The 15,213-nt window shown below is 34.5% G+C and overlaps 1 protein-coding gene across 2 annotated transcripts in view; it reads right to left on the reverse strand.

The window, feature by feature from the left end:
• The window catches only part of LAMA3 (laminin subunit alpha 3), a 158,507-nt gene that overhangs the window by 48,714 nt on the left and 94,580 nt on the right, over positions 1–15,213 (reverse strand). For both annotated transcript variants that reach the window (XM_058177795.1, XM_058177794.1), the window contains exons 38-42: positions 14,141–14,371; positions 9,779–9,892; positions 7,225–7,334; positions 4,490–4,570; positions 3,378–3,481 (exon numbers count right to left, since the gene is read on the reverse strand). In XM_058177795.1, coding sequence (XP_058033778.1) covers positions 3,378–3,481; positions 4,490–4,570; positions 7,225–7,334; positions 9,779–9,892; positions 14,141–14,371 — 640 coding nt within the window. The remainder of the gene's footprint in view (positions 1–3,377; positions 3,482–4,489; positions 4,571–7,224; positions 7,335–9,778; positions 9,893–14,140; positions 14,372–15,213) is intronic.

The following is a 15,213-nucleotide window of genomic DNA, read 5'->3' on the forward strand; positions in this document are numbered from 1 at the left end:
TACAGGATGCAACAATTACAGGATGTGACATTCTGAAATGTCAGAAAACTGATAGTGTTATTGATGCCCTCTTCACTCCATTGAAAGCTGCACGTTGTTATGCAGGTAAAAACATAGGTAGCAAGTCACCTAGAATCAATACTGTAAAATATTATTTACCTACTTTCTCTCTTTCTTTACTTAATGTATATGCCTCCCATTTTATTCTCCAAAGTTGGAGGCTTACAACAAAAATACATTAGAGAGGAAGTTTACAGGATGTTGTAGAGTTCTCCCCAAAGTTAAATTTACAAATTGCTTTCTTGTTTTTCCTCAAGTAATAATTTAAGCTAATGTGAACAAATTGGGTCACAAGCCTGGGCCCTTCAGAAATCCAAGGCATTATTTACTAAATATCTTAGCAGGGAGGAAAACAAGGTAAATCAAGGAGTCCTGAACTCATCCACTGATTTAACTCTTTGAGCTCAGAAACAAAAGATGTGGCGTTAGAATATCAAAATGGTGAAATATAATCAAAACAACACCGTATTTGTGGTTCTTAGCAGTATTTTGAGATATTCCTGTACAACTCCTTCCCTTATTAATGAGGAAAGGGTTTTGGTTCATACAAGTATCCACACTGTGGCTGCCTCTTCTGCCAGTACAATCCCATTATCACAAGAAGAGGGATACTGACAATTGAGCCAAAAATTTATGTTGCTAAGCAAGACATTTTTAAGTGAGTTTTGCCCATATTACGACCTCTCTCGCCAGAGTTGTTAAGTGATCACTGCAGTTGTTAAGTTAGTAACTTAGAGTTGACTTTGCTTGTCAAATTGATTGCAAAAGATTGCAAAAGGTGATCACATGACCCTGGGACACTGCAACCATCATAAATATTAACCAGTTGCCAAGTATCTGAATTTTGATCACATGGTCATGGGGATGCTGCAATGGTCATAAGTGTGAAAAATGGTCATAAGTCACTTATTCCATCTTCTACCACTACGACTGCATGACTGTAACGTTGTTGCTTGTATCCTTACGATTTATATTGATATTGATTGTTTCCTGATTGCTTATTTGTACTCTATGACTATCATTAAGTGTTGTACCTTATAATTCTTGATGAATGTATCTTGTCCTTTTATGTACACTGAAAGCATATGCACTTGGCCAATAAAGAATTCTATTCCATTCCATTCCATTCTATTCTATTCTATTCAATACTGCTATAACTGAATAGTTAGTAAATGGACTGTTGTAAATCGAGGACTATCTGTAAATGCAACATAATACGTACTTACAGTATATCTTATGATTTCTTCTGACTTTGAATATCATCTTGTCTCATTAATTTCAACCTCCAATCTATAGCAATTTTGCAGGACAAGCAAATACAAAATTCAAGGCCTATCCTGCAAATATTGCTATTGAAGATTAAGTAGATTGGTTTTTCTCAACCTCAGTAACTTTAAGATGTGTGGACTTCAATTACCAAACTTCCCCAGCCAGGCTGAATACCAAAGTTATCACTTTTAATCACTTTTATCTCATGACACATAAAGAAAGGTGCCAATTAAATATGACATGTCATTTTAATGAGAACATCCAAAGATATGCAATTATAGATTTCAATAAACTACTGCATGACCACAATTAAACCAAGGCTCAACACACTACACAAAACCACAATGACATCAAGATTTGCTAAAGCAACTACATCAAGACTGAACTTGTTCTAGCAACAGTTAGTTTAAGCAGCAGAACAGCACTTTAAAATACGTTGTTTGAAATATATATGCCCACTTACATAATTCTAGTAGATTACTTAATGGAATTGGGAAAACAACATTGCCTTTGAGACAGAAAGCACCATAATATATTGAGAAAAACAGGTTTCCTTATATCTACGTCAAACATTTCAGGGACTAGAACTGAGAAATATGTGCAAGTCTCAAAACAAAAGTCAATTATGTGTCCTTGGTAAGCATAATTTTCTCAGACATAGGCCTGGCCATGTGTCCTTGGGCTCGCCTTTGGCTCTGGTTGAGGAAAGATTCTTGTTGGTTTGGAAACAAGTTCTACTAGCTCTTGTATATTCTTGTTCGTGATTTGGATTCCTTGGTTCAGCTCCCCACTTTCTGCTTTCTTGCTCATCTCTAACAGTTGCGTTTGACTCAGACTTGAAATGTAAGTGCTCGTGCATCGTTATATGGACTCCAGGTCTGACATGTCCTCTGAGTATTACAGAGTGTACAATGCATGCTGGATAGAAAACCTGTGGATCTCTAGATGTTGCAGAAATATAACTTCCTACATAGAAATAAGAACACCAACCCAGTAAATCGAATTCAAAAATCAAGGCGCAAAGCACCAAACTCTTTAATACCTAGTATGTGTTAACTAGCAAGCACCAAGTAAGTGAGCCACAAATCTGTAATGGTATGTAGGAATAATTTGGGGAGACTGGGCCCAGAATTGCTGCCTAGGGAATGGTCATTTCCACATACCAATACAAAACCCTACATAAAGGGATCCATTAAAGTCACTAATATTTTTATTTAAATAAAATTATATATTTTTAGTTAGTGTCTCAGATATATATTATAAAATAATATTTCTTTTTCTTTTATAATCCATTAATGATTTTTTTCTTACACCAAACTTCATTCTGATTCAGAAATGGCTAAATAAAGACACATTATTGAAATCAACTGGAATGTTTAGGTGAAGGGAATATTATAAGTGATGCAATGCATAATCATAGAATGCATTTAGGATTCCTTTAATTCTGCAGGTAGTTGTGTTGTTAAAAAAAGACCCACAGCAGTTAGGCAATTTCACATTTGGGAATTCAAATTAAAACCTTCAGCATCTTTCACTACTGGCCATGTTAGTTGAGGCTGCTGGAAGTTGCAGCTCAGCAATATCTGAATATATTCACGGTGCTTATTGTTCAAGTTTATCTTCCTTGAAACTTTGAAACAATTAACATTAAAATTGTATAGAAGAAATTAATAATTCATGTGGATATCTAAATTACCTAAATGCAATCAGCAATGAAATCTGTAGGACACATAAATCATGATCATGCTGTTTAAACGTTAACTAACACATTTAATTACTTCATTAAAACCACAAATCTGTAAAACAGGTTTTTCAGATACAGAGGAATTATAGCAGCAGCCAATGAATCTTGGGATTTATACTTCAACAACATCTGAAGAGCTAGATTTTTCTCATCCTTATACTTTGTAGTAAGAATGAAGAGCTATAAGCAGAGAATGGAAAATATAACTTTTATTTGCACAGGAGTCTTTCTAGTAGATTATATTCAAATATTCTATGGTTTCCTTTTTGATATTATTCAGAAATATTTATGTCACTTTACATACCCCCAGTCAAGCGATCACATTTTGTGAGCTGGCCATTCTCCAGGCAATTACATTTTTGACAGTATCTGTGTTTCAGTGGATTTCCAAAATAACCAGGAGCACAGCTACAAAATAAATTAATGAACAAATAAAACTCACAATTTATATAAATCAACTGACAATGAAACAGTTTCTGCTGGCTTAAAAGTCTGCATCACATCCATAAATTTTAACAATTTGTGTTACAATTGTCTAACCTGACCAAATAAAGCAAAATTTCAGAATACAACTCACAATGTATTATGCATTATACTATTCAAAGAACTGAATAAGGAAATAATTCTTAAGAAATAGTCTGTGGAAAAAATAGACTACATCCTAATTCTTCCTAGTTTTTAAGAGATAGAGGAAGATCAGAATTTTATATACAAACCTGAAGTCAATGGCTCTTCATATATTAAATATATAATCCACTTGAGCTCCATTGGTTAATGTATCCATTTAATCCAAAAGTTATTTGGTTGCTACTTTTTAAATCTCTGTTCTTACTAGTCACCTAATTTTTAGGTGGGCTTATGATCCTGTCATATCAAACACATTGCTAAGTATTGACAGACAGACTAGTGTAAAATATTAGGAAGCCTCAATATTATTGCTTTTTCTATTTTAATTGTATCTCTAATTTGATAATCCCTAGATAGAGACAGTGCAGTCCAAAAGATACATAACTTATTTGATATCATAAGAATCTGAGCATACTTTGCTTTCTTTGGGCTGCATCTATACTTCATACAACTCTTCAGGTTGAAAAACATCAGTGGATACAGTATGAATATTTAATGCATAATTGGACATTGGTGCAATTTACTTCAAAGAACATGAAATTAAATAGTCCTAAATGGGATGAACACAGTATTCTGAAACTCTGAATCAAGGGCAGCAGCTTATGTTTACTAAAGAGAGCATGTGTGCACATGTACATATTTAGAAGCCTTGTAGCACTTTGGACTCCAGCCCAAGCATGAAAATATTGTCTCTGTTTAGAAAACAATATTTTCCAATACTAGTTTCCAGTTGAGAAGATCTGTTTTAACTTTCTACATAGTAAATCAGTATTGAGACAAGTCACATACCTTTCACACTGCTTTCCAGAATAGCCTTCTTTGCAAAAACATTGAATTTCTCCATTATCTTCCAGACAGCCAGAAGCAAAACTACATATTAAAAAATACATAAGAAACATCAAAAACCTGAAAATAGCTGTTGTTTTTTTCTTTTAAGGCATAGTTATACAGCTTATTGGGAAAGAAAAATAATAAGGGTTATGTTACTGTCTGAACATTGAATAAAAGGCTAACAAATCATTTCAGTCACAGACAAGTTGCAACTATTTTTGCTCGTACTTCATTGCCTATCACCTGGGGGGGGGGTTTGGTGGGTTTTTTTGGCAAAATCAGAATGTAGCCCTACAATCCTGAGAACGTTCTAGAAATCCAAATTGTTCAATAATAAATTAGGGAATTTTTAAAAAGACATTGGATTATATTTTATTACTGAAAAAGCTTTAAATACATTTTAAACCAATGCTCTTCTCTCTTTAGAAACTGAATCTGCATGTTTACCTGGGAAATCTAAATATCTCCATTTTATAAATTGAAAGGATTATCTCCATATTCACTAGATCAGGGGTCTCCAACCTTGGCAGCTTTAAGACTTGTGGACTTCAACTCCCAGAATTCAACTCTGGGAGTTGAAGTCCACAAGTCTTAAAGTTGCCAAGGTTGGAGACCCCTGATCTAGATCATTGAGCAAATAAATAAAAGGCTGCCTATACATATCTAACAAAGAAAATTAGTACAACTTTTTCTAGTTTACAATATTATCAGGACAACCAGTGGCCTTCCTGAAAAGGCTGCATTGCAACCCCCACAATTGTTCCCCATCAGTGATACCTAGCTGGAGGTTTTGGCAACTAGAGTTCAAATAACATCTGGAGAGTCACCATTTAGCCAGTTCTGGTATTGCTCCAATTCCCTTCCCTTTTTGAAATAAACAGCATGGAACCAGGGAGAGCTTCAGCAGCAATGATGTGGTGTTCTATACCAGGGATCTCCAACCTTGTCAACTTTAAGACTTGTGGACTTCAACTCCATCTTTGCTGGCTGAGGTGCTCTGGGAGTTGAAGTCCACAAGTCTTAAAGTTGACAAGGTTGGAGACCCCTGCTCTATACTAATCAAGCAAATACAGGCTTTCCCTAAAAAAAGCAAAGGTATTATTTCATTACACTATGTAGCAAACACAACCAAGTCTTTTAAGTGCAATCAGGCAATTAGTCTTTAAGGTATCACAACCACAACATGGTTTTATTGAAATGAACTAAACTTTCAGAAAATTACTCCAATATTCACTTTTTAGTTCTATTATTTTTAATGCACTCATATCATATTCAAAGTAGAAGACATACAAGAAATGTCCATTGTATCTGGCAAAATAAATGAATAAAAGCAATGAGTTTAGCTTTAAATACATTTTAAATTAATATACAAGAAATGTCCACTATATTTGGCAAAATGAATGAGTAAAAGCAACAAAGTTGCTTTAAATACATTTTAAATTAATATTGACTAAATAAAATATATTTTAGGCCAAACCAGCTGATAAATTGGAGGCCAATCTCTTGCACCATAACTTTCTTTTAAAGTGGATTGTAGTTGCGACGATGCAGAAAATATATTCTCTCCTGACTCCTCCTCAAGCTAAATTCCTCCAAAAGTGCAGATTTACATTTCCACAACTCCCAGTTAGGATGTTAGTTAGCAATTATGGTAATTATGGGAATTGATACCCAGCACATCTAGAGGGTACCAATTTAGTAAAGGCTTTATTAAGGTCATGAGTCACACTGCAATAGCGCTTCTAAAAAATGTAAACCAGTAGGAGATCTGATCCAAGGTCATCAATATTACATTTAAAATGGCTATTTATGTAGTAAACGCACTTAAAGTTGGAATTTGTGGAATTTGCATTATGATTTTTTTCAAATTTTTTATTCATTTATTTTTTATAAAAATGTCAAATTAATGCGTGAAGAGTGTGGCAGCTAGGTGTCATACATTCTAATACAAATAAATTAATCAGGTTAATCATAATCATTACATTCAATCCCCTTATGCATTTCTAATAATAATACACAGTTGTATTAAGTTATGTTCTATCTTTGTTCAATTATTCTACATTTTGTCTTGTTATTACTTTCATTTTATGATATGAAAATGTATAGACTAATATTCCCCCTTCTCTTGTTTCTATCACTTATTCTAATTTTTGATCACATCACCCTTTATTAAAAGATGTTTTCTTTCTTTCCTATCTAATTTCTAATCATGTCACCTATCTAAAAAAAGTGGGGGGAGGGAGAAAAAAGGAAAAGAGAGAGAAAAAGCAAAAGCAGTCAGAACAACAACAAAAAAGAAAAAAGACCATCTATCCATCTTGCCCGCTTCAATACTTCAATTGTGCTTTTTTTTTTTTTACTTACCTTCCGAATTCCTCTCTTAAATCTTTGTCTCTTTCAATGTCTGGTGTGTTATGATTTTTTTTCTTCATAGAAAATTTCTTACTTTATTTTATACGAATATGTTCAAGATGAATGACCATTATCATCTTATCCTCCATGCCACCAGCATTATCCATAACAAGCCACAATGACACCAAAATTCTATCATTCGTGCGTAATAGCCTTATTGCACAAATAATAGAATTATCTAATAGCTGTTTTCACTATCATAAAGACACAGTATTTTCATCAGGGCAACTTTGAGCCAAGCACAAGAAATACAGCTTCCCACTGTCAACCCAACCAAGTACCTGTTTGTGTAAGGGCAGTGACATTCCTTACAAAGTCCTTGACTGGCATCTTGAAAGTATCCTTCTTTACAACGCTCACACTTTTCTCCAGCAGTATTATGTTGACAGTTCTTTTTAAAAATATACAGAAACCAGAAGGTTAGCAATGGTCTTATTTTTTGACTTTATTATTAATACCAACGTGAGAAAATGGCCATTGATATGCTCCAAGCCACCACATATTTATCTTATTGCAAGACTGAACAAATAAATTAGACCCAGTTAGGGTCTGGCTAAAGGGTGTGTGGACAGTTCTTTCCTGCTAAGTTCCAGAAGTAATGGCATGATATAATTACACAGATGGTCAAACATTATTAATTTAAAGTAGCAGGTGTTTTACAATTAAGATACTTGGTAGAAGTGATTTAGTAGTTATAATAAAGTTTGCTTTCACCTAGCTTGTAGGTTCTTGTAATAAATAAATTAGTCTGATATTTTGATCATCTTCCATTGTATAGATTCACTTCTTAAAGCAATGGGGGTATAGATCACCATTTTGACTGAAGATCAATTTGTCTCATGAGGTTGAAATATTTTTACATTCATACAGACTGATCTAGATAATTTATTGATGCATATTTTTATTTATTTGTATCCCACCTGTATCATTTTTACAAATAACTCAAGGAGTTGAACATATCTAGCACACCTATTTTCCTCACAACAACAATCCTGTGATGTGGGTTGTGAGAGAATGACTGGCCAAAGTTACCCAGCTGGCTTTCATGGCTAAGGTGGGACTTGAAGCCACCATCTCCCATTTTCTTGTCCAGTGTCTTAACCACTAGACCAAACTCAAACTGGCTCTCATATTATAGCTTAGAAGGACCGGAAAAATGAAAAGCTCTCCCACCAGCATGAAAATTAAATCCTACTGCAATATTAATCATCAATCCTACTCTACTGGTATTAATATAATTCCTCTGTCATAATATGCCAGTATTAGGCACTGGGCAGCGAAAAACTTCAAGCTACATGGCTCCATATCTTCTGGATCAATGTGTTTTCTACCCATACAAACAGTTCTTAGTCTAACTGCTACTAGTTAATTAAATTATTTATCTGTGATCATAAATTTGTTATTGCTTTTTATCTAAAGGAACATATAGTAATACCTTATAAACTATTTTAAAATCTCATTCAGGGTTGCATTTCTGAATGGAAAGGAAGACTTAACTAACAATGCTAACTAGCTATCCAGATAGAATGCATGCTATAAAAATATACTGCAAATATGATATTTATGTAATATACAGTGTGAATTATCATCGGGGCTACCAAATCAGGGTCGCAAAACAGAAAACAGACAACTACTAGATCATCATTCTATCCTACCATCTAGGAGTCATGTGGATTTGTGCCACCCAAATTGGTAGCAATGATGGGCATTAAAGATACTTAGAAGAAGACTGAAAAAGTTAATATTTAGAAAATTCTTGTCCTAGGGCAATGTACACTATCTAGCTCTTGCTGGTTGTGTTTGCTTGTTATGGCCTGTTCCTCAATCAAAATGCCTTATGATTCACACCTATTTGGAACAAGCTGATTTGGCGAACAGCTCCTACATTTAAACTCAAAAGGGTTTGTCAAAAACAAAGTCAAGAAAAGTATTGTATAATGTCAAAGAACTCTGTACAGGCAATGAATAATGAGTAAGTATGAGCAAAAACAAAATGCGGGCAAAGAAAGAGGGTAGGCTGCAAATATATTTACTTAAGAAAAAAGAACTCAAGAATATTTTTTTCAGTATACTATAGAGAAAAAAGCAATGAAATGTTTTGCAGGTCTGTGGTATGCAAAAACATGCAAGCCTTGTCCCCTGAATTAGAACTTTTATTTTATACAAGTATTGCCAATCATGCTCCTTTATACATATTTGTTTTGATTGACTAATTTCAAAAGGAAATAATACCAAAAACCAACATTGCTGTGTAGAGATCACATGTCTGGGTAGGTTAACATTATATCTCCCAATTCCTTCCCCTTGCATATAAATTAATCCTGCCAATGTTTACTCTTTGGCTAGAACTGCTATTACATTCCATGGCTGCATACAGTATGTATGACCACAACTTAATGAGCCAAACAAGTGAAAGGAAACCATTTTTAAAGCTGGCTTAACATTTTGGTTTATTTCATTGTTCATTGCTCTGATACATCATGAAATCCATAATTAACATGAACTCTTCACAGGAAGAAAAGAGCGAAGCAACCTAGCATCTGACCATATCTCAGTCTGTAAGCTAAGTTAACTGTGTACAAGTGCAACCTTGGTAACTCTTGTTAAAAGAGAAAAAATATGAAATGCATTCAAGCACAGCAAATAAGATAATTCATGCTTCAAAGCTGACAAACTTCTGTGGACATTTTTGCTGTAATAGATGTCAGTTTTTACTATACCTCAAAGACATTTGTATTTTTGCAGGCACAAGCAATTTCTCTGAAAGTTATTATTGGCCTGAAGCAAAAGAAATTAATAAGAACACTTGCAACAACATTTGTTGTAAATACTTACAATACAAATTCCAGAACCATCCAGGCATCTATCTGAATTTCCATTACAATTGCACGGAACACACCTTCCTGTAAATGGACCCACACTTTCAGGATAGAATCCTGGACTGCATTCCTGGTGCATAGAGGAGAAAAGAAAAGTTAAATAATGGTTTGAGAAGATTAGAAAATTCATTGTTTTAAAGTGATATTGGAAAGTAGAAGAGATTTAATTATGATTCAGGATCACTGGTATATATTACATGATGAATACAGACAAGACACAATAAATTACATAATGTAACTTTTTTTTGGTTATGCATACAAATTCTGCTTTCTTTTCTTCACCGAAGCTGGTGAACAGGTCAGGAAATCTTCTACTTTCTACAATTTGCCTTTTCATCCAGATGTTAACCATAATACTGGACAATTCAGGCTATTAAGCAAATCGTAGAAGAATAAAGAACTGTAGTTAGTGGAAGGCTTCTTGGTTAACTTGATTTCTCCCAGGAAGTGGTTGTTATGCCTAGCCAAGGCTTATTTACACCTCTGCTTATTATAAGAGATCACTGAACACAAGCAATATCAATTTAAAAGTCCACTGAAAAAGTAATTGTACATACAGATGTCTGTCACAAAATATTTTATGAATTCTATCACTATATTGATGATTAGATAGCATACTGTATATTCCATTTGCTATTCAGAATATTTTGAGATAGATGTGCACTATTCATTAATATTTTTCAAGCAATCAGCAATTAATTTCCAAAATATTGCTATGATGGCAGTGTATTGATTACTAAGATGGACTGATAAACTTTGGGGGAAATTCTAGATTATGTTTTTGAGCTTGTGGAGAAAAGATGGATGTAAATAATAATGATGATGCTGATGAAAATCAAGTCTAAACTGTTGGACTGTGCAATGAACCAAATTAAACACTGTATGAATCCATGTTCTCTCTGGGCATAAATACATGGGAGAAAAATCTCAGTGTCACACCCCATTGGTCTTGTCTTTGACCTCTGTCTGATTATGGGATTTAACTAAAGTGCTGAAAGCCACAAAGGTTGCAGACCACTGGGCTGAGGATTGCCCCACAGAAAGATAGGCCATTCATATCTTAGTCATCTCATACAAGAATGCCACATCTATTAATTAAAATGTCTGTGATAACTTATACAGTATAATTATCTATTTGTAAAACTAAATGTCGTTCATGAATTGAATGAAAACAGATAGAAACAATTCAGAAGAATTTTTTTGACACCATCTCCATAGTTTTTGTGACACTAGATTATTCTCATCAAAAAAGGCAAGTCACGGCCTCTAATACATAACAGATTCTTGTATTCTTTTTGCAGCTTCTGCCTTGCCTATAATTCTACTCCACAAGTGTCTTAGCACATATTTAGTAGCCAACTGGAACTATGCTGGATACTAAAGAAAGTGACAAAGCTGGGTAAGAGACAATTTTAGAGAGAAAGCTGCAGGATAAATGGTTAAGAACCCCTCCTTTCAACATCTCTGCTACAAACCATCTCCACTGAAATAATTCACCAATTATATGTTCCTATTGGAATTTAATTAATGTGTTGACATGTAATATATACTTCCATCTTCACAAAGCCATTATTTAGGAAATCACATAATGAATTAGTTGAGCAAGGGAATATACTTTCAGATATACCTATTTACATGTGTGAATTTATGCAAAAATTTATCTTAAAGACTATTAGATTATGAGATTAGCTTGAATATTAGTGAAACTTTTTGATTAAAAAAATAATTAATCTTCTAGTATAATGAGACTTCCACTAGCAACTGGTTAGAATATATTAATCTTGGTGCATTAAATTAATGGTGCATTAATTTACTTTTGGTAAAATATTTAATTAATGGAATCTATGGGTATAAATATAATAGAGCAGTGGTAAATCTATGGTCAGCCAGATATTTCTTAACTGCTAATCCCAACAGCCTCAGTCAATATGTTCAATGATGCTAGAAGCTGCAATTCAGTAGCATTGGAGATCCACAGATGTTCACTGGTATTTATCAATCAATGCTAAATTCAATGGAGATCAAATGTGATTCATTTAATAGTTGCAATTAGGGGCAGATCTGACATTTGTCTAAAAGCCACTTCCCTCTTGGCCAGATTGACTGGATTCACATATCTCATTAAGACATAATCCACCACTAGATTATGTTAAGCATTCCATTATACTATGACAAAATAAAACTAATCATGTTCTGGCTTAATCCAATGGCCATTTAACACTGAACAAAGTTATATCCAACAATCCAAATTCCCAATTTGTAAATGTTGGGCTAATGAACTGCCTTACAAGACACAATAACATTCTAAAGCTTTTTCAAATTAGTAATTCTCTGTGCATTAGTATACTAGGCAATTATGCTGGCAAAGCCAGTAGAATGGACATTTAAGATGGAAATCATTTCAAAGATATTTGGATAAATTAGAATTAGTAATTATCAGTAAAGACAGGAAACTGTTAGGGACAAATAAGTAGGAATTAATCATTTTAAACTGAGTGATCTTGTATTTAATGTGAAATTGTCAAAAAGCTGTTTTAAAACCAACAGCAGCCTTAATAAAACATTAGTTTTCACCTTTGTATAAAAGAAAACAAATCATCCTCATATAAAATGTCCATATTTGGAGCTATGTTTTTTAAACATATTTTTTTTAGGTATTGAACTTGTTATGTGTAGCAGCAGCACCACACCCAATGTTAATTGAATATTAACATGTTTGCAGTCCACATTTCAACCCCCACAGGGGGGGAAATGGCTTTAAACAGTTTTGTTTTTCATATGTTTGGTACAAGGATTACAATCCTCAATATAAAAGGAAGCAAACTAACCATTTACTGACCTCCTCCACTAGTAGACTCCAGTGTAGATTATAGCTATCAAGAAACAAATCAGTTTGGCCCCAAGGCTGTACTTAACTTTCATACCAGGAGGTTTTAAAAATTCAAAATGAAAGAACAGGTGGGGCGAGACTAGAGAAAGAGAAGAGTGGTTACCTGTCTTGGTTTAAAATCCCAGTGACCTTGTTGCTGTTGCCCTCGGCCCAAGAGCTGTGGAAACGCTATCCTCTGTTGCGAAACATGGCCCAGACAGAGCCTCAGGCCTGTGCAGAAGGCCACCCACCCAAGGCTGCACAGTTTCCATCCTGCAGCCCTCATTTTGTTGAGCTTTAGCTGAGCTGCTCCCTCGCCCAGCCCTTGTTATTATACAGCACTTTCCCTTATGCTACTTCGTATTGTTCTCCTCTTGGCTCTATCCGAATGCCAGGATCTGCTCCTCCTTTAAACTTTGTACGTGAGTCAGGTTGTGCAATACAGCAATGCCTGATGTTAATGATCACATTGCAATTTCTGAAAATGAGCGTATCACTGAATTAAGGTGTGGCAGGCATCACCTTTTCCTCCCGAGCATAGTGAGACAGTACTAGACGATGAAGCAGCCCTGTAAATCACAGGCTGAGTAATTCTGAGGAAATATGTTGAGAGGGTGTGTTCCTTCTTGGAGTGTGTCTAAGTCTACCTTTTGGCTATGTATTTTCATTAGGCTAAAGAAAACAAACCCACAAACCTGACAAGGTGTACTTAGGGAATAGGAAAGGCAATGGGGAGAGTTTAAATGCATACTTGATGCTTGATCAACGGAATATTTCATATCACGGACCATAAAATCACTTAAAAATTAAACTGAAAGCATTTTCAAAATGACTTTTAACAAGCCCAGTATTGTAACTTGAGGAGAAAACTGAGACCGGTACAGGCTAATCTTAAAAATATTTGCTTTGCGAAAGGTTACAATGCTGCCAAATCAGTAGTGAAATAATATCAAATAAGCAGGGCAGAGGTAGATTGACATAGCACTATAGAAGACAGGAGTTTTAAGTGGTGCAGCTTTTTTCACTCTAACCTGACAAACTGCATCTTAAATGTTAGTTGCCTATAAAAATAAGGAAAGTCTTGTGCATTTGGCATCCTTTAATAACTCACAGAGTTTTATATACTCTGATTAAGCAAATTTCAGTTTAGAGCCATACATTAACTGAGTTACATTGATGGCCTGACATTGTATTTATCTATTTTATTACGTTTGCCTATCTTGCTTTTTTTAATCACAATGTCTATGAATAAATGTATTTCCTACAACCAGATTATGTGGATATATTCCAATTTTTCAATGAACTGCTAAAATGGTTCAAAGTGGGTCTCTGCTGCACTTTAAGTCAAAGCGTGAATAATAATTTTTCATTGCTAGAGCCAAATCAGTATTGTTATCCTGAGCGATGTCTCATGGATGATGCAGACCAAAAAGAAAAGAAAATTCCTACCTGACATGAATCACCCATATATTCAGGAGGGCAGGAACACGCCTCTACAGCATAAGCGATATTACCATTTCCTGTATTGGTGGCTTCTTCCAGACCAACATCGCCCAAGGTTAACCGCTGAGTTTCTGTGAAGTAAAGTCCTCTGATTTGCAATCTGTCTAGTCTAGACAGGACCATCATCAGCTCCTCTCGAGATACTAAGTTATTGCTGCTGGTGTGCCTGAAGTTCCCCTGCACATTGAAGATACAAATGAAATTTGGATCTGGAATACATTGCAATAATCTTCTAGAGCACAGGAAAAAGGGGACATTGATTTTCAAAGAAAGACAGCATGAAAACCGGATGCTGGGAGTCCAGGGGAAAAGGTGCTAGCAAAGTAATTGTATCAACGAAGAACTAAAATCAGGCAAGAGATAAATAAAAGAATATATGGAAGGTAGAATCAACAAATAATAACAAAGAATTGGGAGCAAAATATACACAATATATCTATTTTGAAAATGTTCTTAAAACAGTTGTCAAGCAGCAACGGCTCTTTGTTTATGCAAACCAATTATATGTCAAGACAAACATCTTGATTTTATCAAGCTCCTGCCCTAGAAGATAATAACCATTAAGATAAAGTTTTTTAACCCTTTATTAGGTAATTCTCTCACATCAATCAGAGGGAACCAAATAGGTTGGATATATGAAGGGAAGAATTGTTGGAAAACAAAACTATATAATCTTCCATTTCCAACATATTAAAACATTAGACAGCATGATGCTTTGCATATATTATCCACAGGTTTCAGTCTTATTCATTTTGAATAGCAAACAGCATTAAATGCTATTCACTTCCACTTTTACCTCAATAAAAGGCATTTGTTAGTCTGTTTCTAAAGTGCTTTGGAACAAGATTCAATTCGTATCTTCAGTTCTAATGCTTAACTCAGCCTCATACATCAAAATGTCGGTTTGGAATGACCTCAATCTTCAAGTACATCTGTAATTGAATGTAGAGTAGGATGCCAAATATCTTTATTTTTCAAGTCTAAACATGAACCAGCCAAGAACTCTGCTTGACTATTCA

The sequence above is a fragment of the Ahaetulla prasina genome, chromosome 3 (assembly GCF_028640845.1).
Source record: "Ahaetulla prasina isolate Xishuangbanna chromosome 3, ASM2864084v1, whole genome shotgun sequence".
NCBI lineage: Eukaryota > Metazoa > Chordata > Lepidosauria > Squamata > Colubridae > Ahaetulla > Ahaetulla prasina.